The sequence below is a fragment of the Alosa alosa genome, chromosome 14, assembly GCF_017589495.1.
Source record: "Alosa alosa isolate M-15738 ecotype Scorff River chromosome 14, AALO_Geno_1.1, whole genome shotgun sequence".
NCBI classification, from domain to species: Eukaryota; Metazoa; Chordata; class Actinopteri; order Clupeiformes; family Clupeidae; genus Alosa; species Alosa alosa.
In genome coordinates, this window is record NC_063202.1 from 1,818,636 (window position 1) to 1,842,489 (window position 23,854).

Below are 23,854 nucleotides of genomic sequence, written 5' to 3' on the forward strand. Positions count from 1 at the left end.
TTCTACATCCGTGTTTATTTCATAGCATTTCCAGGTTGACACATTTGAAGCATACGCTGTCAGAATATAAGTCTATGTGTAGCTTAGAACTGCCTCAGTACAGTTACAGAATAAATACACCACTGCATTTAAATACAATGTGTTGGTGAATAAATGATGGCACATTGTTTTACTGATTTTTAACAGTAGCCTTACAAAATCTGCTCAAATTTTCTAAAAGCTGTTTCACCTCTTATGCTGCATTCCAGACAACTCGGAAGTCAGATTTGTCCTAGTTGGAATCTCCCAATTTCATTCCAGACAAGAATTCTGACTCTTCTACTGGGAAAAAGTAGGGGAGAACCAGGACGAATGAAACACTTCTTAATTAAACGTAATTTACAAAGACATCGTAAAACACTGAAAGTTAATATTTTGTCACTAGCAACCTACATCTATACTCTGTCAAATACAGTTTCATTTACAGCTCTGAACAAAACCGTTCAAGAGTTAATTAAGGAGAAGTCGAACGTATATTTTGTTTCATTCGTCCCTCCTGGCTGGGACGAATGAAACAGCATGGGGGACGAATGAAACATACAGCTTAAATTATGTAAACTTCCCACAATTTCAATATTTGACAAAATATCATAAATGGTACTTCAAGTATGTGTTATTTTAGATAGATTGCTGCTGGGCTATATGTCTTGGTTCATGTTTGTTAACAACTCATTGCCGTCATGGTGAAGTGCATATCTCGCGGTTATGGAAATAGCATGCACTATGCCATTAATATAGCTAGAATAATGCATGTTTCGAATTATATAATGTTTCTATAGTACAAAATGTTATTTCACTCTGTTTTTACGTGGTTAAAGCCACCACACATCCAAATAAGTGCCCTTCATGACCCACAGGCCGTCAGTCTCCATAGGTTAACATGGCAAAACTCGACCCCCTACCTGATAGCCCCAAATATATTTGCATATTTCTAAAACTGCTTTTCCATGTCTCACCTGCATAAAATATAGTATAAACACAGATATGTGTGCATTGACTTAGAATAAATAGGGTTTACTGCCTGGTCGGGACAAATGAAACAGGTGTTTCAATCGTCCCGCCATATACATTTAGCATTATAAGCTGTTTTGCATCCATTAAAAACAAACATGCAATGTGAATGTCTGGGATTGGGGAAAGCACTAAATGCTCTACTGAATAAGCATAAAGTCAAAACTTTAAATGAAAAACACTCTTTAATAATCAAAAAAAATAAACGGCTAATGAAGTAAACTTGTGACCATCAAAAATCGTTTATCGCCTGTAACTCCGTGATACCAGGACGTAACAGGAAGGCATTTGGCTGAGCAACGGAGGTTAATATGCTCTATGTTTTGTCCAAATGATGACTGTCTATCATCGTTGCACTCGGAGAAAACCAGAATGTTTTGTTCGTCCCCCTTTTTAATCGTCCCGGTTGTACCCTACTTCTGTCCCACTTGTCCCACTTCTGAACTCGATGTAAGTTGATCTACCCCAACTTCAAGGTTGAAATTGAAGTCCGACCTCTGATGTCTGAGTTGAATGGAATGCAGCATAAGCCTGAGTAATTTACAAAGGCCTCCAACCCCTTACAAAACATATTTTATTGGAAACTATTTTTGGACATATTATAGTGTTATAGAAATACTATAGGCCTACGTAGATATTACAGGAATGTTATGTTGGGACATACTATAGAAATACTATATATAAGGCTGTACTCAATAGAAGGCAAATATGTTAGGTATTACAAAACATCATAGAAGTACTACAAACTACTATAGCACTACTGTAAAAATATATTATACTATACTTACTTTCCATAAGGGACAGACCACAACCATGACTGGATAGGCTACACTGTAGACATACTGTAAACATATTCACTTTGTATAAATAAATGTGTTAACAACTAAATTAAACATGTGTTATGATGTGCATGAAACACAGGGGTATGACAGTAGACAATTTTATGGTGGTCACCCATCCTGACTCTTACTTGAGTTTTAAGTTTGCACCAGAAGTCAGCGGCAAACCTACATATTTATTTCCTAGCCCAGTGTTTTTCAAAAAATGGGCTATAGCTATTCCAAGTTCTGATTGATAATGTGTTTCTACTCTATTTTACTTGGTGCTGTCTGTGTAACATTTGAACTTCACTGTTAATACCATCACACAAACTTTAACATTAAACCATAATGTTAAAGGAGAATTCCGGTGTGATATTGACCTAAAGTGTATTGAAACATGATACCGAGTGTGAACGTATGTCTCATAGCCCATCTCGGCTTGTCCCCTGCACTCCAAAAAATCTGGCGCTAGTTAGCCGATGCTACCAACAGCTTTTTTTCAATAGTGGTGCTTCGCATCGGCTAGCCATGCAAATAAATCACTGTTTTACACCCATTTACGAGGCTCAATGTATCTCCACACTTCATTGGTAGACTTCCGATGGCCCTGACATTTAAAAAACGAGACATTGAGAACTTTGAAAAAAGCACTGGTAGTTTACTTACAAGACGATTTATACAGACAGTATCTTCAACGAAGTTTAGCGTTTGCAGCCATGTTGAATTTAGTCACGCGATAAGTCGAAATGATGAGTAAGAATGAACAGGTATGATAAGGGATCAGATTCCAAAAATAATTCAGTGGAAATGCATGGATTCCAGTTGCTGCTACTGGAAGAAACTGGAATCCATGCATTTCCACTGAATTATTTAGCCCGATGCCGAAGCACCACTATTGAAAAAGCTGTTGGTAGCATCGGCTAACTAGCGTCAGATTTTGGAGTGCAGGGGACAAGCCGAGATGGGCTATGAGACATACGTTCACACTCGGTCTCATGTTTCAATACACTTTAGGTCAATATCACACCGGAATTCTCCTTTAAAGTTTGTGTGATGAATACTACTGTTGAACGTCAACAGGTCAGTTACATTACTTACATTTATAACATTTCTGTATTATCTTCACATACACATTATATTGTGTGTGTGCATTTGTGGATCCTTTTAGAGACATACAACACTGTCAGATATCGTTTCCTGAAACTAAAATTGGCAAGAGGAAGCCAACTGCAATACTAAAAAGTGCAACGGAAGAACCAAAGTCACTATGACAGAAGACATGTCAGCCAAAGGGGAGTCGAGCTCAACCTCCGTTGAGGTCAATACTGCTCTGCTGAAATCCATTAAAGGAGGCCTGAAGATTGCGGAAATTGTGAGTTGTGATTATTGAGAGAAAAGAAAGAAACAATAGCAGCAGCAAAAATGTCCCCCTACTCAAGAATTCTAACCTGAAGTAGGTTTTGTGTTTTGCACATATTTTAGATAAATTATGCCTACTTCTGGTCTGTAGGAAATAATGATTTTATTGAAATGGAAATAAAAATATGTGTGCATGTCCATGGCAATGCTAAGATGGATGTTTTGTCAAATGCAGACTATAAGTGACTGAAGAGGAAGTGACATATGAAAAACGATTGATGCCTCAACACATGTAGGTGTTATAAGATTAATGTTGCACCTCATGTGAAAGTGCCATCCAGTATGTTCTTTAATTTATCTTTTGTGGTATACCTTGTCAAAGAGCATGTGTTGAGACATCAACACACTATAAAATATGAAAAGGGGAACTTAGCCCTTGCTAAGTCCCAAGTCCTTGCTTCAGCATTTAGAGACCATTTTGAAGCATAGCCACTAGGGGGCAGTGAACTGAGGAGTGTAAATATGGTTTACATCGAACATGGTGGGTAGAAAGTGGTTAGAGCTCACAGTCCTTCCTTTTAAGGCATACTACTCACTGTAGTTCTTAGGAACTTTATTATTCAAGAAAGCTCCTGTTCATTTGAACTATACACATTTACATCAGAAACTACATTGACTACCTTATGGTTTGTCACTGTCACAATGAAAATTTAGCAATTTTTGTTACTTCTTGTTTAACTATTGCAGGATGCTAGATCAGAAAAATGAAGAAAAGAAGACAAGTAAAATAAAAAAAATAACCTAATCGGCTAATACCATGTGCTATTTGGTGTTGTGTTTCAGGTTGTTGTTTTTGTGGCTTTCCTGTGCTATGCAGTGGCCTCCAGACCTCCCTACATCGCTGCCTCTCTGCTGGAGCTCCTGATCACCACTGGCCTTCTGCTGCTCTATCTCTTCAAACTCAACAAGACCATCACTCTCTTCTTCTGGCCTCTCATTGTAAGAGTCAATGTGAACTCAATGTACAGTCCATAACCAATATGTTTAGTTTGGTTTAGTTGATTAGGATCCCCAGTGGCAGCCTCTCTAATCCTCTGGGTGCCCAAATAGTCAAAACCTTTTATATATTATATCACAATTTTATACAAAATGCACTCACGGCTATTATGATATTCAAAACATTGCCCAAAGACTGGCTCAGAATTGCACTTGGTTAAAACTACAACACAAATTGATCAGTTTTCAGACAAACATATGGCCACAACAGAGACGGTTGATAAAGGATCTTTGGCCACAAGCGGCCACAGCCTTCATCTCTGGTGCTCAGGGCCTATAATAATAATAATAATAATAATAATAATAATAATAATAATAATAATAATAATAATAATAATTATCATCATCCTGCAGCCTACATCTCCGGCCCTGGTACACATGCACCAACATCAGCAGATGTCAGTGTTAGATAAGGGCATATCTGCAAAAGTCAAAAAATGCATATCTGAAAATGTACAAATGTTATTATGCACAATACAATCTAAATGCTTCTCTTTTTGCTCTAGGATGTGTTGAACTCATTCTTTGCATCGGTGTTCATGTTCATCCTCAGTGTAGTGGCTCTCTCCACGGACTCACTCACAGCCACTGTGGTCGGAGCGGTGAGTGGAACAACATACTTGCACATCACCAGTAGCAAACAAATCAGATGGATGAGATTAGAAACATTTTCCTTTTATGCAAAAATCTGAGTTATACAGTAGTGAACAGTGTTACCAGCATTTGGTGTTAGGCCTAATAGGAAAAGGCAACACACTGTATTACGTACAGTAATACACCTGTGGCCTACTGGTTAGTGCTTCGGACTTGTAAGCGGAGGGTTGCCGGTTTGAACCCCGACCAGTAGGAACGGCTGAAGTGCCCTTGAGCAAGGCACCTAACCCCTCACTGCTCCCCGAGCGCCGCTGTTGTTGCAGGCAGCTCACTGCGCCGGGATTAGTGTGTGCTGAGTGTGTTTCACTAATTCACAGATTGGGATAAATGCAGACACCAAATTTCCCTCACGGGATCAAAAGAGTATTTATACTTATACTTATACTTATACTTACTATACATGCAATGCAGGCCAATTACAAACAGCATCACAGCCAGTGCAGAGTTTAAATCTCAGCTGAAATTGTTCTGCCAATGGCAGTCTGAATTGATGACTGATGACCTCAATCTTGTCCACTTGTGCTTGTTTGCAGATTGTGGGGTTCATATGTGCAATTCTATGGGGAGTTGATGGATTCCTATTATTCAGGAAAATCACCTTCAATCAAAGGAGGACCTAAAGGACACAGGCTACTGTATTTCACATTGTGGTCTGGGGGTGTCACATGTGTGATTGTGATGCAACATAATTTATTCAGAGACGTTATTGTCCATGCCTCAAGTCTGGTTTATTTAGTAATTCCCTGGATGATAGGATCAATATCATCATGCTGAAATGGGAGGTCTTGCTTGCATTTTAATGTTGAAAGCATTATTCCAAAGAGAAGATACCTCAATTTGGACATGGGCTGTTTTAAAAAGCTGTACTTACAAATGTGTGCATTTTATCCACTTGTAATTTATGCCTGTGAGGAACTAGTGACCTGCTGGTAGACTGCTGACCACCCTAGCCTGAAGGCTTCCATGTCCATGCATTGTTTAGTTAAAGGGTTTGGGGTTAATAACCTATTGTTATTATTAATGGATGCCTCCTCGGCACTTATAATAAAGCCTGTGCATTAATCTTCCACCTCAGTAATTGCAATGCAATGTTGGCTCCCGTACTGATATTACAAAGCCCCCTGCCCGAGGGGACAGCTCGCCCACATTCTTTTAAGTTAACGTTCTCCAGATTTGCAGAATGCAGATGTTGCGCTTTTGTACTCTGTTCGTTTCCGCGCTGTCATTATTTCCGTTTCCACTTCGGGGGTTGGGGGACAGAGAGACACGCCGTTGGTCTCACTACAGTTTTTTCTCTACGCTCTCTCTGTACTGTCAGCTGCAGGACAGAGGGAGAGGAGTGAAACTTTTTCATTGAATCGTCACACTTCTTTCTATCCGCGCAATGGGGGATATCGAGGCTCCCGACTCAACGAGATCGCGCCATGCAATTTTCTCTCTTCTCCCGAGCAAAGAGTTCGTTACATCCCGAAAAGGAACGCTTCTAATCGGCGAAGTGGTAATAACATTAATATAGTCTACTAATTCACTGTTTTCGTATATGATCTGTGGTATTTAGACAACTTACTAGTAGGCTGCTGTAGTAGGTAGGCTATTTCCAATAAAACTTTTTAATAGACACCAAATTATAACTTTGGAATCAACAAATGAATGCACAACGGGGAAACATATCACTCTGGTGTTGCGGCGATTCATTGTGTGTGCTTTACTATGAATGAATGAATACTGCCATGAGCCTTTGCTATTTAGTCAATCACACGATTCCCATTTGTTTAGAGGGGTTTTTGAGATGTGTGAGGAAAATGTTTTGTTTTAACGCGATTTTTTTGATAGCCTACATCGTCCATAGTTGTCAAGATGATGAGGCCTTTAGTAGTGATTCACGTCTTGGTCGTTGCTTCGAATATAGGCTAAATCAACAGATGTTGCATGTTTATGTGTGTGTGTGTGCGCGCGCGCGCGCGCGTTTGTTCTAACGTCTCCCTCGCTATAGCCTAGGCCAGGTGTGCATAGCTTATGTCCAGTTTAGAAAGTTTTTTGAGTGTAGTAGTCTACAGAGCATAACCTACTTACTAAGTGTCTTGTGTTAATCACAGATGCTGACGCTAGTAATACTACAGACCACCCCCTCCAGCAGGAAATGTTGTAAGTGGGTGTGTCTGCCTGAAAATAGTGATGTAACTGACGAAAAAATATTAATCAGCATTTTCTGCCAAACTACCTGACCATGACTGCCGGGGCTTCAGGGTTGCCTAAAAACTGAAGCGCCATTTGCAGGGTGCTTCGGCTGCACCGTGTGGTTGTCATGTGAGTGAAATTGGTCTCTTTTTGTCATGCGTGTGAATGCAGCCTCCCTTTCGCCATAATCTTTGCCGATGGGGCATTCCGTTTTGACCCATTAACCTACAGTCAAAAGCATCCACCCGCAGGAACAATAGCGCCTCTTTTTAAGTTATCATTATCAAAGGATAGGGGGATTTCTACAGCCGCCCACTTTTATGACATCCTAGACAGCCTGTCTGTGGAGTAGATCGGCTGACATCGGCGCCAGGCCTGGCCCAGAGTCGGCGCCGATCTGGGCTCTGGTTTCAGCATGGCGGCGTTCTGCCGTCCTAATGGAAAAACTGAAATCAAATCCAAAACATTCGGCGAAGGACATCTGGAAAATGCTGTTATTTTAGGTGGAATGACAGTTACTCATTGTAGTGCTCTTGGAATTATTAGGGCATTTTCATAGAAAAATAAAAATTGAAACACGGAAGACATTTGGTTGGATTTTTTTATCTTGTTAAATGATGGTTTTGAATATGACAAAACCAAACTTGTAGAGGTGAAATAAGTACACATTTCATATGATTCAGGTGAAACAACCCCCATGCAATCTCATCTCACATAGTTTTCCAATTATTCTTTTCCTTTCCGAAGTATAAAATATGCAAATAAAAGGCTAGTAGACATGTAAATGACTCTAAATGCAAGTACTCAACCATAGAGTGCCCTAAAAACAACTGGTAACAAGTGTCCTTCTTCAGCTGTACTTCTAAGCAACTTGTGTAGTTTGCAGATGAACTAAGGCCATGTAAGTGAAATGGAAATAGAGAGCATGCAACATGACACCATTCTTTTGCAAATACAAAGCCACTGACCACTATGTCTACTAGTATAGATCATAAACCTTATGCAGCACAGAAACTGTGTCTTGCCTGATTTGCTAAATGTGCAGCTTTCAGCTGAGAGTGTGTGGGTGGCAGTGTACAGGGCGGGTTTCACCTACTCTATGGTTCACCTCTAGGGTTTAGCCAGCTACCCTTTTTTTAACTAAAACAAAATGCCTGCCTCTCTCTGTAAAGACACTAAGAAAGCAGGGGAGAGTTCCTAACAACAAAGGGATTTCATAGTGTGGTGTGTGCCCTCTGTGCCGGATATTCAGATGACATGCTTTCAAGAGAAAATGCACGTCCTGTGTTTTATGTCAGCCCTGTGTGTTTATAGATGGGACTGCACGCTGCTATCAAAGAGCAGCTCTGCGTGTGTACAATTTATGGTGGTGCGGTCTGTCTGCATACATTTCACTTACACTCCCTGACAACTGTCCTCTGTTGAACTGCCTTCTGTGTTTATGTTAGTGTGTGTGTGTGTGTGTGTGCGTGCGTGCGTGCGTGCGTGCATGTTCATTCAAGTGAATACAATGCTATGAGCAGGATACTTAAGAATGAACAGCACGCCTCAAATCACAGTCTATGGTTATTATGCTGAGCGCTGCATATTTGATTTGTAAAGGATACAGGGCTTCATTCTCTGTTTATCAATGTTAATTTCATAACTCTGCCATTATATTTCAAAAGTGACCTATCCATTGGTTTATCAAATAACATCATGGGCCTTAATAACATTTACATGTATTCATTCAGCAGATGCTTTTATCCAAAGCGACTTACAGAAGAGTATAACATGAAAGCTGCAGTGCAAAGGAGACCTTAGCGAGGAATTACTACTGAATCTGCCAGTACTATTACTAGAGGATAAGAGTGTTGTTGACATTATAAGTACCAGTGAACGTGTGGTATGAGGACAGAAGGAGGAGGTGGAGGAGGGAAGACTGGGAAATACATGGTAAGTGTGTGTTAGTGAGCGTAGGTGGAGTGCAGGTGTAAGTGCAAAAGTCTATCAACAAGCAAAGTTCTCATACATTAAGTACACAGTAGCTATCATAGCGTAGGAATATTGAGATGACTCATCAGTTAGGGTCTTACCCATGCTGTTAAATTAGCTATAAATTGAAATATACCCGAGACGAGGCCACATTGGTTCTGGTATTCGACTCTGTACTGATAGTCCATCAGATTATGGCCATGGCTGTTTCAGGCAGTGGGGCTGCCCAGGGGTGGATGCTCTTAGTGACTGTAATCTTTGGCCTTAAGTGCATTGGCAGGTTGGTACAGTGTTGGATGCCCAAAAGGTGCTGGATGTAGATGGCTGTGTCCTCAGTGCTGACTCTGTCTGAGGGACTCCTAACAATTTATCTTCTGATGTATGACCACCTCCTGAAGTCAAGGTCAAAAGTGACTGTGTGCGTTTGGTGAAATGTATTTTGTAAAAGCTTGTAACACTTCTTTCACAAAGCAGATAAACAGTTTTCTTTTCCATTTTGACCCTCTTGCCCTCTTTGTTTTGTCTTTCTCTCTCTCTCTCTAGATCCTGTCCTTTGTGGACTTTATTTGCTTCGTGGCGTCCACAGCAGCTGTGTTTGTGACGGCTCCTCTCATAGAGTTCCTGGCGGCTCTTTTCCTCCTCTTCGCCTACTCCACCAAGATCAACGAGCGCTTCAAGGGCTTCCATTGGCCCCTAATGGTAATGTAGCTCTACAACTTACCTGGAAAATCATCATATCATATCATAGATCTAATCATGCATCAACTAATCAATCAGATAATCAATAATCATGCAACATGTGAGAGTAGAGACTGTAGAGAGATAGTTTACATAGATTGCTTGTTTGTGGCCTCTTTTGTTTCTTCCCCTCCTGTTAAGATGATAATGATGTTCAAATGTTAATCATGCTACTGCTAATGAGGGTAATGTTAACCTTCAGATTTTTGCTTACTCAGCCTTACTTGAGCTGTTGTGTGAGCATGTTGTGGAGTAGCTTGTGCGTTGGGGGCTGAATATTTGATCACTTCTGATGGATATACTTCCAACCTCCCCCTCCCCAAACACACCCCCCTGTGTTTCCACCTCCATAATAAAGGACTTTCTGCGTTGTGTCAGCGCATCTATCATCTTTTTCATCATCTCCATAATTGCTGTATCCAAGTATCCTGATGGAGCTTCCAAAGCAGCAGGGGTAAGTCAGAAGAAGAAGTCAGAAGTGTGGTGTGTATGTGCGTGTGCGTGCGTGCGTGTGTGTGTGTGTGCTATTGCCTGATTCTATTCTTTTGCTCATGTTTTCCAAAGAATACTAATGTGGTGGAATTTTAAGTGCATTAGATAAAGTTATATCAGTGAAACGTCACTTAAATGTATTTGTATGTCTTATTCAGAAGGGTAATACCAAATGATAAATGTTTCATTTCTGCTTTTTTGTGTGCTTTCCCCCTTTTTTCTTATCTCATTGTCTAGGTACTAAAGTGAACTTGCCTGAAACTCATTTTCTGCCTATCAGTATCTCATATCATTTCCCTCTTTTGCTTCCAGTTATTTGGTTTCATCGCCACAATATTCTTTGCACTCGACTTCTATTTGATCTTTAACGACCTCGCCAATTTCCTCAAAGCGGGCGGCGGAGGAGAGTCAACTGATGACCCACCCACACCCCCAGGTACTTGCTACCGTTGACCTGTTCCTCTTTCTCTATGAATTTGATACTGCAGAAGTGTGTTCTCTCTCTCTCTCTCTCTTTCTCTCTGGGACAGCCGTAAGTTCTCGTGTTCGTGTTCGTGTTCGTGTGTGTGTGTGTGTGTGTGTGTGTGTATGTGTGTGTTTCTTCCTTTTTAAGTTTTGATGAAACACTTTCCATGGATTAGTGTGGGAATTATACAAAATGAGTATTGTCAACAGTGGTGGTGCTCTGAGCTTCAGCAAAGCCATGTCCTCTCTGCTATATTACAATTCATGTAACAATAAAATAAATTATTGATTTATGTAGTAAAATATGGTTTAGCATCCAACTCAAGGAGCTATTGAATCACTTTCAGTCTACAACATATAAGACTTCAAGAATGCCTTCTGGAAGGCAGTGGTTGTTGGGAAGTTAGCCCCATGTTATGATGAGGGCCCCTTGGTTGTGGGTTTGGTAGAGATTTGGCTGGAGGTTTCTGAAACCATGTTGTTTCCTGTTCCACCCACTGTAAACATGACAGGACATGAAATTAGATTCAATTAAAATGTTGCATTGGGGTTTCTAGTAATTTCCTCATTGTAATTGCTGTTCTTGTAATGAGTGGTGCTGTGTGCACCACGTGTGTGTACAGGAAGTTCCATATAAATATCTGCAAATCGCCCCCTTTGAATTATAAGGTTTTATCTGACATTTGTTGTCAAAATTCAGTTATTGACATATTCTTATTATGTGACAACTTCATAAGGTGAGGTGAGGGGTTTCTTGAAGTTGTATGCATTTTTGGACATTATATCTAAAGAGACTTGTTCAGCCCATAAATATAATTCTATTGAATTCTAAAACTTTTAATCCCAGTATCTCAGAACTCCTCAGAAGGCAGAACCTTATAATTAAAAGGGGACGAAATATCAAGATTTTCATTTCACTTCTGTTTTTGATCCATATACCCACATCCACTTTCTGGGCTCCCTCAGGGTATTTGGCTTTTACATGAATCACCACAAAAGCAGTCCTGTCAAAACTAGAGCTTAATAGTGGAATTACTAGAAATAACATTGGTGAAAGATTGGGGCGATGTGCAACTTATGAGCTCCTTGTGTTTATTTTGACGTGTCATTGCCAGAGTTTAGCTATCAAATAGGCTATCACTAGGGACTTTTCACTTCCTTCACAACGAGTGCCAGATCTGCTTTTCTCATTTACCTCCCTTCTCTCCCTCTCCTAGATGACTCAGATTCCGACTCAGACTGAGGAGGGGGATTTACCAGAATGTCACTGGGTCGAGGCGTCCGTTCTAGTGCCTGATGGAAAAGAAGAATTCCCTTCTTGAGTCCACTGACCACTGATCTTTCACCACTACAGATGAATGCTGTAATGTACCTCACACTCACTGATAACAGTCAAAAGCATTATCTTTTGGACTCTTTTTGAAGTGTTTTGCTTTTGGTATTTAAAGTGAAGTCCATACAGTTGTTTACAACAACTACCACCCCCTCCCCTTGCTGTTTGAGTGTATGCTTAAAGCTGTGAATGTCTCGCAGTAGTTTTCCTAGCTTGCTCTGAATTTGTTTACTGGGCTAAATCAGGACAAGTCAGATGACTTTAACCTTTTTTTCTTACAAAGCTGAATCCAATAGAAAGAAAGTATGTAATGATAAAAACAGTGCATTAGTCTGTTTGCTCTTCTTTTGGTATAAAATGTTTTTTTTTTTAATGTACCAGTTGGGAGATTTTTTTAATACTGTTACATTAAAATGATTAGCGACTTTGCTTGTTGAAAGTGGAGGGTAGAGAGAAAGCCATCTTATGTGTAACTGAGTTTCTGCACTCTCTTCATGTTTACAACCTTAAAGTGACTGCAGCAGGGGCAGTCAGATGACTCTCTCTAGCCCTCTTTAACAGGCTTTATTTGTACAGGACACATATAGCTATTGTAACAAACCAAAGCTAATAACGGTATCGAGAAGTTAAGCCATGGTCTTTAAAGGCTAATAGCACTTCTGCCCAGAAACTGCACTGTTTTTCTTTCTTTCATATGTCAAGGTATGAATACTGAAAAGTCATATTTAGAAAGACAAGAGAAGCATTATTATGAAATGAATGCTGTGTATACAGTGCTTAATGTTGAACATAAAAGTGAATACTGTGTTACTTTGGAAGCAGCAAAACAGAACTTGTAAATAGGGACATTTTAGATATTGTAAGTATTGGTTTACGCTAAATTACAGTTCTGGGTTTATGAGAAAATCAAGTCAATCCAGGGTCTCACAGAAATGTCAGAGGCTTAGATCTCAGAGTTGCAGACTTCAAAGAGGCTGCAAATTACATTGAGCTTTTTTACAGTTTTGTTTTTTCTCCAATTATAAGTATTTGTGGAAGGCACTAAAAATCCAAGGTTACAGTATATATCAAAGATGCACTGCTAATGCCACACGCTTCCTAACACATCCTCCCAAACCACCACGTGTGTGTGTGTGTACATGTATGTGACTGTGTGTCATGAAATTCCTTGCCTCTTGTCACAGAGTGTGAAACTGCCAAAAAGTTTGTAAACTGAAAGCCATATATATTCAATAAACAAGTGTTCTTAAAATTCCCTTATTATGTTTTTGAATACTTCTGCCAATGTCATAACATGCATCATGGGTAAACAAGTGACCCACTGATTCTGTCTTCTAATGGAGGGTTTAAATGAACAGCCAAGAGTGTCTGGAATCATTTAATTTCCATTGTAAGTTAGCAGACTCAAACCATGTGAACCCCACAATTAGCATTGGTAAATCTACATAGATTTCTATAAATACAAAAATACACATTTGAGTACTAAGTCAGAGTACACAACAGTACGCTAGAGAAGCATACAGAAATAAACTGGAGCTGAAATGTAGCATGGATCAGTTATTGTCCTTGATTGCATAACATCCATTTTCACAATGTCAGTTGAAAAAAAAAGTCAAATCCAGGTGTAAGTCATAAGACTTCAATAGAGAGATATAAGTGTGTGATTCAATAATGTTTACATACAAACTCCTAGACAAGGTCATATTTACACATTGCTCTGGTTTACTGATGCCTTCTGTTAAAAAAGTTTACCTTGAGTTTACCTTGTAAATTGATCCAGAATCAGTCACAACTCAAGTGCTTGACACTAAAGCTAGACAGATTTTAGAGGCTGGTCAAAGTTTTTGCACAGTATCATTGGCCAAAAAAGAGAGCTCTGCTATTGATATGTCAAAGCATAGCCTACCACATTTTTCTTCTTCGAAGATATATACTTCAGACACTTCTATAAATACACACTAGTGATTGTCTATAACCGTAAGCACACCCAAAACACGTTATCTCTAGAAAAACCAGATCCCCCTTCACCATGCTTCCTTCAAACTAAATATTCCTGAAGCCATTCAGTTACGGAAAAAACAAAAAACACCCACAAGAAATTGGAAAGAAAAACCCACATTCACGGTACAAGAGTATTAAGACTAAGATTAAGAGGAGTATGTTGCAAAAACAGTTAACATATGGAACACAGAGAGAGAAAGGCGGACTCTGAACTGGATTTAGACCAAAACTGATTTAGACGTGGTGCTGATTTGGCCCAGATGTGGCACTGATGTCAGCCGAATCCCAGCCAGATCCAGGCCGGAGTCAGAGGCTACCAGGAAATGTTTTGTCTCTCATTTTCCATTCATGTGTAAAGAATGACTTCTCATAACACTAAACTCCTCAGATTGGTCCTTCTAAGTGATCTCACATCAGCACACACACTCAACACACACACAAACACACACACACACACACACACACACACACACACACACACACACAGTTTTAAAGACTATGTTGTGTGAAGGTGTAACTGGCTGCTCTTGTTTCGTCTACTGCAAGGCACTCTGGGAAGGTGCGTGACCCCAGTACACTAGCTCATATGCACAGGCCAACGCTAGTGCAGGCTAAAGTACACTAGCTCATATGCACAGGCCAACGCTAGTGCAGGCTAAAGAGGAGCTGTTCTTCATAACTTGACACTGACAGAGAAGGTTGAAAAATAAAACATTCTTCTAAATAACTGATTGAAATGCACACACACAAAACCAACACAAATATATGTGTTTGTATACACAACAATCCTTCAAACTAATCAAAATATACAAAATACCATTAGGACAGAATAATTAAGAACTGAATCATACTTCATGAACATGAATTCTGTAAAGGAAAAAAACACCACATGGTCCACATAAACAAATGAAGTTAGATACACGTCAATACATGAATGCCTTCATACTGAGATGGCATGTACATTGTAGTTCTATGTACAACACCTACATGTCCACACACATACTGAAAGAAAGACACTTGTGATATGTTACAGGAAGTACATCCTGTGTGTGTGTGTGTGTGTGTGTGTGTGTGTGTGTGTGTGAGAGAGAGAAAGAGACAGAGAGAGAGAGGGGATAGGAAAGCATGAGAGGCAGCCTGATACAGTACAAATCTCCCTCTACCATGTCCTCTGCTTCCATTTCCCTGAAAACACTACACTGGGACACAATGGAGCACTAGCATAGGTCTGGGCTAACCCTGGAGGTTCACCACAGAAGCTATTTCCACATTAGCTTTCCACGTACTCTCTGCAGGCTCCACTGCTAAAAATAGCCCTCTGCACAACAACACAACAGCTCAACTTCTCACTGTTCAATTTCATTTGAGAAGTTTCAGCCCGAAGAGGGACCATAATCATATCCATAACCTACTTCTTGTTTAATAACACATGTGAGGTTTTCATACCATTATTCAACACATTCTTTGCATTTGCCAGTTCAGTTTTAACATTCATCAACTGGCGACCATTGCTCGAGGCCATTCACCTGAGAGTCCTACCTTAAAGGAGAAATCCAGCGATTTTTCGCCAAATTTCTCCTTTAATGTTTCTTTTATTTTATGTCAAGAGCTTCTCCTTTACCGTACCTCAATTCCAGTACCGATGCTGCTCTTAAATTTCATGTTATCATCTGGCCACATAATGCTACATTTTAGTGCCATGCATTAATTAACCAGCTGAAGCTTTCTTGAATTTCCCCTTGGGGATCAATAAAGTATCTATCTATCTATCTATCTATCTATCTATCTATCTGAAGCAAAGGTTGTAATGTTTATGGTCTTCATCACTTCACTCATATAGCACATTAAACCTGCAATGGATATCAAATATGTACATTCTCTGGCCGATGCATCTCCTTCATTTCTGCATGAAGGTCTCATGTGAAGGTCTGAGATAGCATGTCACATTGTCATTAACTTGCCAGCTACAGTTTCTATGTAGGAGCCTGGTACAGAACTACTTTCCATACATTTAGTCACTGCTTGGCAATGTCTCTCTCTGAGTGTGTGTGTTTTTGTGTATGTGCGTGTGTGTGTGTGTGTGTGTGTGTGTGGTACAGAACAAGTCACACAATGCTTGCATGCATCAGGCTTAGGTGCTTCTCAACAGGCTAGGTGTGAAGTTGTTTTTACTGATGACAGAAAGTGCTTCTAAATGGTTTGTATGGCTCAGATACACATGTCCCAAACCCCATCATGTTGCACGTCCAACAGTGTGTGTCCTTACTCTTCATGAGGAACTTCAGGAGACCTTTGCTCATTCTGATCCTTGAATATCTTCTGGTGAATATACAGACATAACACACACACACACACACACACACACATCCTTCAAATTGAGAATCTTGGCAGTCACATGATTTAAATGCATTTTACAAATAGTTGTAAAGTGTGCATGTGTGTGTGTATGTATATGTGTGTATGTGTGTGTGTGTGTGTGTCAGGATAGCACACAAACAGCACTGTGACTGTCTCTCATGTGACTAAATCCTGGCGCACAATGCCGATAACCATCCTCCATCTTGTATAGCAGAGGTGGGCGGCTCCAGTCTTTGAGACCAGTTGGGTGAAAAGCCTTCATGGTGGCACTGCTGTGCCGAGCTTGTGCCTGGCTGAGCTGAGCTGAACCAGACCGAACCGGACCGAACCGAGCCAACCCAGTCCATGTGAAGACTCTGGCAGAAAGGGATGATGGGAATGAGGGGAGAGGGCTCCCCGTGGGGGAGCGGGCTGTGTGGATTGGTCACTGGAGCTCAGGCCGCGCCTCCACCTCGCCTCGGGACGCGGTGCGGGCGCGCATGTACTCGCTGGTGAGCTGACCGGCCTGGCCGTCCCCCCGCCTCCAGCGTCGCACTGCCAGGTAGCAGTTGAATGCGTACACCCCCGTCACCAGGAAGCCGAACACCTGCAACACAGCGCAGAGGAGCACCCATTTGCATTGCTCCTACATTCAAAATGGCATCACAATATCACTCGAAAGTTGATCATTTTGAAAATAACTTGATAATAAATACAATTAATACAATACAATTTAAATTGGTAATTTAGAACCAATCACCCCACCCCACTTTATACACAGGGCTACTCTAAGGTTTGGCATGTGTGAAAAATGTTTAGATAGAGGTAGAGTTTGGAGACAGAGCAAACACACTGATGACAAGACTGATGGAACATTTCCCCTGACATTCCCCTTTAGCTTAGATGAGGATACAAGCAAGTATAAACACATACAGACTGTAGCATAAAAGCATGTTTAGAAAACTAGTATAAACACACACACACACACACACACATTAGTAAGTCGACATACACATACACTATCTACACTGAGCGCCAGGAATGATTTATTATGGATTTCCCTGGCCGTGGGCTGCTGTGTTTGTCTTTTACCCATGATCCCCGGCGTGCATGCAAAGCTAGGAGGTTTCACAGATGCCCTCGGGCCCCACAGCACACCAGGATGTTTAGCAGGCGTCTCCTGCTGAGAAACATCTGCCCTGTCCTACAAGTCAGCACATATCCAAAGCCCCAGGCCTGGCTAGCACTGGGCAGCTTAGTGTAGCCCAGAAAGGCTCAGACAAGCACAGTGAGGAGGCAGCATGCCCAGATAGATACAGAAATCAAACATACTGGACAGGGACGGACAAAATAAACAATACAGGGGAGCTGGACAGTGTTATGATGACACATAAATAATGACACGGGAGACCAGTGAAGGACACACCATAACAGCCGAGACCAAAATGGCAAATGACCGACTCTGTTGAAAACAAGTAAGCAAACGAAACCACGCAGGCAAACACAGGACAGAGAGGCAGCCGAGGAGAGCAGAACAGGCATGACCAAGGCAGACCAAGGCAGCACAAGGCAGACCATGCAGAACCATAACTGCAACGACAAGGCTTACTCAGCTATGGAGGTGAGACAGGGCAGGTGACCCGGAAACAGGTGAGACAGGACAGGTGACAGGTGAGGGGTGAGATGGCACAGGTAACGGAGAGATCGGGGCAGGACGGGGCAGGCAGGCAGCAGATCGGAGACAGGAACAGCGGTAACGCTGAGTCAGCACTTTAGCACTTTAGACAACTCAGAGGGTGGCCAGCTTTACAAGCCTGAGTCTGCATGAGCAATTAAGAGTCAGTGTGTCTGTCTGTTTGTGTGTGTGTGTGTGTGTGTGTGTGTGTGTGTGTGTGTGTTGTGGGGGAGTACAGGAATGAAACTAATGACCCGACGTGTTGACTCAGCAGAAAAGGGTAAATGAGAAGAGCAAGTGAGGGAGGAAAGAGTGAGAGAGAAAGGGGGGATGGAGAGAAAAGAGAAAAGGCAGGATGGAGGGAAAGAGAGAAAGATCTAAAGACAGGCAGTAGTATACTCTATGTGTCATAACTAAGACATGTGTTTGGAGTCCAACTGAGAGAGACTAGGAGGTGTGTAAGTGTGAGATGAGAGAGAGAGAGAGAAAGAGAGAGAGAGAGAGAGAGAGAGAGAGAGAGAGAGAGAGAGGGGGGAGGTGGTAAGTAAGTGAGTAAATTAGTGAATGGAAGTCTATTGAAGAGGTAGCATTCCAAAGGAGCAGCCATGTCTTTGGCTCTGGCTCTGACACACAACTGTCCATCAGCATTAGATTGTGTGATAATGCAGGCCAAGGAGACACACACTGGAAACAGTTGCACATTTCATCCACAAGGTGGCAGCAGAACACCAGCAAATATCAGTGAGTTCAGTGCACTACAGTGTCAGTGAGCTGCCTCACTCTGGAATGAGAAAAGTATGAAAAAGAGAGGGACGTGAACAACAACTATAGCAAGTAAGGATCCACAGATAGGAAAGAGAGACAGAAGAGAGAGAGAGAGGGAGAGGGAGGGAGAGAGAGAGAGAGAGTGAGTGAGTGAAAGAGACAGGGGGTCCCTAGACTCTTTCCATGGCTTAGCACTCTGAATGACTTTAGCAGACTGTGGATGTAGAATGGGGGGGTGGGGGTGGTTGAGGGGATGTAGTCATTCTAAAACAGAACAGGGTCAGAGGTCGTCAAAGTTACCACGGCAGCGATTTCTGCTCCGGATTTCCGACTCCCCTCCACACTTTTGACATCTGCTCCTGCGCCAGACTGGTTGACCGCCGCCAGCACAATGGACGCCAGCAAAAAGAAGAAGGTGCTGACCACCGTGTTGACCAGGTCCTACAAACAGACATACAAACAGATGTCAGACACAGACAGATGAACAGACAGACACACCCAGTTGGATGGATGGACAGACAGACCAGTTAATCTCAAACTGCTGCCGCTGCTACAAAAAAAGGTTTAAGCTGCCTAATGCCCGAGACAAAATCTGGATAACAGATTTAGCTATCTGTTTAAATCCATCTGGAACATTTTCAATCAGTTGGTGATTTTGCTGGATACAGTGGTTTTATTAAAGCTAATGGGAAAACTAATGAGAAAAAAGAATTGGACAAATTGACTTTCTGAGAGAGTTTAAAGGGTCTGGTAAAGGAAGCAAATGATCTGGCTAAGACATCGACAAACAAAAATGTTCTTCTGTCCAAAAACTTTCTTGGAAAAAGCACATGTGACAGGCAAGTTGCAGTCTGTTGCTCTGCTGTGCTGCAGCAGTAGAGTGAAGGGTGGGGTCTCCATGGGGCTGCACGAGGGGCACTATTACTGAGCTGATGACAGGGGGCGCCGAAACATTCCATTTTCAAGCACCACTACTGGTGGTCAGTGCTACAACTCTACTCCCTAACGTCCATGCAAACACATAGAGAGAGAGAGAGAGAGAGAGAGAGAGAGAGAGAGAGAGAGAGAGCAGCTGACATACATTTGACCATCAGTGGTACCACCGTTTCCCTGTCTGTGCACATCCTCATCAACCATTTCTTTGTCTGTCGATCCACATAGAAAGCACATGGTTTCTCACATGTCCTCATTCCCCCCCTATGAAAGATTTCTGTGTGTGTGTGTATGTGTGTCTGTCCCTCCACCCAGTTTCCCTTCTCCACCTCTCCACCTCTCCACCACCCCTCTCCCCCTCTCTTCCCCTCTCCACCTCTCCTCTCACTCTCTTACGCACCTTCTGTCCTCCTCTGCTGTTTTGTCATTTGTCATCACATTTCAATACAAAAGCCCCCAAAGCTAACATCTATGCTGTGTGTGTGTGTGTGTGTGTGTGTGTGTGTGTGTGTGTGTGTGTGTGTGTGTGTGTGTCCACAGACATGTGTATAACTGCACATCTTATGCTCCACCTGTGTGCACCATAGTGTGCACACACACACACACACACCTCTTTTTGGAAGCAGCTGAACGGCTCATGACTTGGGAAGGGCCCAGTCATGTGATTAAATGCATGATGTCAGACACAACTCCTGAGTGTCTCACATGACACACAATCAGTCTCCCTCTACACACACACACACACACACACACACACACACACACACACACACATATATACAAACACACACACACACATACGAGAATGAGAGAGTGATTGGGGAAAAGGAGAGAGAGGGAGAACTCTCATACATACAATCTTACTGACACCCACTTGTTTGCATGTTAACAAACCAGGACATCTCCTGGAAGCACCATTCTAGGAGTCTACAGGTGTGGGTGTGTGTGTGTGTGTGTGTGTGTGTGTGTGCATGTGTGAGGATGTGAAAGTAAACATTAGCCAGTAGGGTAAAACGCAAAGCCTCATGGGATACCATACCATGTGCAGAAGACAGCACGCTACCCAGCGCAGTTCTCTCAGAGGTCCTCCTCCCACTGGATTCTGTTTACACTGTACAGTGTGGAACATTTCACAGAAACCTCACTAATCATAACAGTCATACAGTATTTACATGCCTGTATGCATAGTATATACATATGCAAATGTATGTGCATGTTAAATCAGCTACCGTTTCATGTGTGTTGGTTGAGTGAAGGAACTGAAAGAATCTGATGAATAAAAACTGTTCCCTCTACACTGACCTGTGCTGCCAAAACAGAGGTGGCAGTGGACAGTCTTGTTCTCCGTGTTCCATGAGAAATGGACTGTGTTAAAGGGTACCAAGGATGCCAGTAGCACTCAGATTGCACAGTATAACGACCAAGTCAGCTGGGAGCACTTTCTTTCTATTGAAAAGCCTTCTGCTGAATGTGGCTGAAAATAGCTACTAAGCAGACCTTTCCACCCACTCACAAGCACACACACACACACACACACACACACACACACACACACACTCACACTCACAGACACACAGACAAACACACACACACACACACACACACACACACACTCATTCACACTCATATGCATTCACATTCACACAAGCCACTGCCTATGGTACATTAACATCACAATCGCTCTCTGTCTCTCTCACATACACATACAAATACAAAGACACACACACACACACACACACACACGCCATCCCCTTCCTCTTAGACAGATGGGACAAGGGAACTACTGCGAGTGGCGGGCATTGAGTGCACGGCTGCTTCCAGCACGGCAGGGCTCCTGCAGTGCATCTCCAGGTCATCACAGGGGGGACGTCCAGCTGGGCCCACTCAGGAACACGGGCCCTAATACCACCAGCTCAACACCGACCGGCTCCTGCGGGCCAGACATCCCCCGTTTCTCTGCTCTTCTCGGTATGAAGTGCAAATGAAGAGCTGACCAGAGGATCAGGCTATGACTGGTTTGACCTCTAGTGACCTGTACAAATGCATGTCGATGATATACTGCCTGTGCTGTATATTGTAAGCTGTCTGTGTATAAGCTTTATGTGCAGCTCTGGAAAACATTAAGAGACCACTGCACATTTTTCTGATGTCATTCTACAGTTGCTGAGTTGACAGTCATATTCAAAATTAAGAGAGCACTGCAAATTTGAATATGACCTCAACTCATTCGAATGTCACTCAGCAACCGTAGGATGACATGAGAAAACTGTGCAGTGGTCTCTTTAATTTTTCCCAGAGCTGTATAATGTCTTTGACTTGTGAGGCCCCAAAAAACAGGAAACAAATTCTTTATATGTCTCAGTCAGCAGGCTTCAATCAAGGCAATCAAGCAGATTTGAATTCTGACTGAGATAATAAAGGAGCATTGAGACTGGACACACTGCACACTGCGCCATGCGCATCGCTCCAGGGGCTGGACACACTGTGCCATGCGCATCGCTCCAGGGGCTTCTATCTCTCTGAGGTCTCCTCTCCTCTCACGGTTGGAGGCTTCTCTGTATTCTGGAAGTGTGAGAATAGAGACCCATCAGGCTAGAGAGCCATCAGGCTACCAAGGGGCATGAGGGAGCTGGGACAAAATGATTTACAGCTGGCAAGGACTTGGGGAAATGGCGTGTGTGTGTGTACGTGCGTGTGTGCATGCATGTGTGTGTGTGTGTGTGTGTGTGTGTGTGTGTGTGTATGTGTGTGTGCGTGTGTGTTATGTGTACTAGATAAGCTTTCTTTGCTCTTGCTTACATGAGTGCGTATTGAACCAAGAGTCTCTCCTCTACCTCAAGAGTCTCTTATTCTGTGTGTGTGTGTGTGCGTGTGTGTGTGTGTGTGTGTGTGTGTGTACACGTGTGTGTGCACATATATGTAATGTTGCATGTACAGATGATGAGCACAGGGTGTGTACTGAACACCATCTGTATATCATTTCAAGGGCACCTGTGTGTGCATGTGTGAAGGTGTGTATGAGAGGGACGTTTGCATGCTTATGAGTGAGTGAGCTCGTGGTCATGCGCGTGTGCCCACATACATTTCAAGTGCACAGCATCCGGCTGCAATGGGAACATTTGGGGGACAGATCCCTCTCAGAACGCTTTCAGCTGTGTGTTTTACACACACACATAGGCACACACACACACACACACACACACAGTCAGAGTGCCTGAGGCATTCAGAAAACCTTCAGGATCTGCAAAACTCAGCAGGGGCAAAGAGAGTAGCAGGGGAAGAATGAACGTTGGGGTGAAAAAAGTAGTAAAATCAAATAAAACGTCTTCATACATCGGGCAACAAACGGTATAGTTTCTCCACTTTCCTTATTTTGGCATGATTTAAGAGTATGGAGACGGCAAGGCGAGGGGCGGCTGGGTGGGCAATGTAAACTTGAGTGGCCTCTTGCCACCTCTGCCTGGGTGGCTGAGCTCGGCAGGCTGGGTGGGTGGGAGGTGCAGACGGGCTGTTAAGAGCTTTCTCCTCCAGCCAGGCGCTTTGATCTAGAGCTGTGGAAAATGAAACCGGGGAGGCTGGCTGAGCTCACTGTGGATTAATTACAACAACAGCAGCAACTACGGAATGGGAGCGGCGGGAGGTGGGGTGGAGGAGGTGGAGGTGGAGGAGGTGGAGGTGGTGGAGGTGGAGGTGGTGGGGTGGAGGTGGTGGAGGTGGAGGTGGGGGGTGGTGGTGGAGGGGGGGTGGGGGTGGTGGAGGTGGGTGTGGTGGGGTGGAGGTGGTGGAGGTGGAGGTGGGGGTGGTGGAGGTGGAGTTGGGGGTGGAGGTGGAGGTGGGGGTGGGGGAGGAGGTGGAGGTGGGGGTGGTGGAGGTGGAGTTGGGGGTGGAGGTGGGGGTGGTGGTGGTGGGAGGTGGAGGTGGAGGTGGTGGAGGTGGGGTTGGGAGGCTTTTAACAGGTTGAGCAGAAGACGGAGTGGGTGTAGCCTGTAACCAGACAATCCCACCCTCGCACGCATACACGTG

General features: G+C 42.8%; 3 protein-coding genes across 3 annotated transcripts in view; 2 read left to right on the forward strand and 1 right to left on the reverse strand.

Moving 5' to 3' along the window:
* Nucleotides 1–2,897: 2,897 nt before the first annotated feature.
* Nucleotides 2,898–6,007, forward strand: LOC125307013 (chemokine-like factor). Its single transcript, XM_048262714.1, has 5 exons — nt 2,898–2,951; nt 3,040–3,243; nt 4,074–4,229; nt 4,793–4,888; nt 5,474–6,007. The coding sequence occupies exons 2-5, from the start codon at nt 3,139–3,141 to the stop codon at nt 5,558–5,560; spliced, it is 444 nt and encodes a 147-aa protein (XP_048118671.1). The 5' UTR covers nt 2,898–2,951; nt 3,040–3,138; the 3' UTR covers nt 5,561–6,007.
* Nucleotides 6,008–6,104: 97 nt separating this feature from the next.
* On the forward strand, nt 6,105–13,355 carry cmtm3 (CKLF-like MARVEL transmembrane domain containing 3). Its single transcript, XM_048262713.1, has 5 exons — nt 6,105–6,438; nt 9,636–9,791; nt 10,189–10,284; nt 10,635–10,758; nt 12,005–13,355. Exons 1-5 carry the CDS (start codon nt 6,325–6,327, stop codon nt 12,028–12,030), a joined length of 516 nt encoding a protein of 171 aa, XP_048118670.1. The 5' UTR covers nt 6,105–6,324; the 3' UTR covers nt 12,031–13,355.
* Nucleotides 13,356–13,485: 130 nt separating this feature from the next.
* Nucleotides 13,486–23,854, reverse strand: part of cmtm4 (CKLF-like MARVEL transmembrane domain containing 4) — a 27,960-nt gene continuing 17,591 nt past the window's right edge. The window contains exons 3-4 of the mRNA XM_048263651.1: nt 19,199–19,339; nt 13,486–17,065 (exon numbers count right to left, since the gene is read on the reverse strand). Coding sequence (XP_048119608.1) covers nt 16,904–17,065; nt 19,199–19,339 — 303 coding nt within the window. The 3' untranslated portion in view covers nt 13,486–16,903. The remainder of the gene's footprint in view (nt 17,066–19,198; nt 19,340–23,854) is intronic.

Excerpts from the sequence above, each read along its gene's own strand:
- LOC125307013 (XM_048262714.1), top strand. The coding sequence starts at position 3,139 with ATGACAGAAGACATGTCAGCCAAAGGGGAGTCGAGCTCAACCTCCGTT. Across the intron at positions 4,230-4,792 it reads TCTTCTTCTGGCCTCTCATT|GATGTGTTGAACTCATTCTT; the intron begins GTAAGAGTCAAT and ends TTTTTGCTCTAG. Across the intron at positions 4,889-5,473 it reads CAGCCACTGTGGTCGGAGCG|ATTGTGGGGTTCATATGTGC; the intron begins GTGAGTGGAACA and ends GCTTGTTTGCAG.
- cmtm3 (XM_048262713.1), top strand. The coding sequence starts at position 6,325 with ATGGGGGATATCGAGGCTCCCGACTCAACGAGATCGCGCCATGCAATT. Across the intron at positions 6,439-9,635 it reads CGCTTCTAATCGGCGAAGTG|ATCCTGTCCTTTGTGGACTT; the intron begins GTAATAACATTA and ends CTCTCTCTCTAG. Across the intron at positions 10,759-12,004 it reads TGACCCACCCACACCCCCAG|ATGACTCAGATTCCGACTCA; the intron begins GTACTTGCTACC and ends TCCCTCTCCTAG.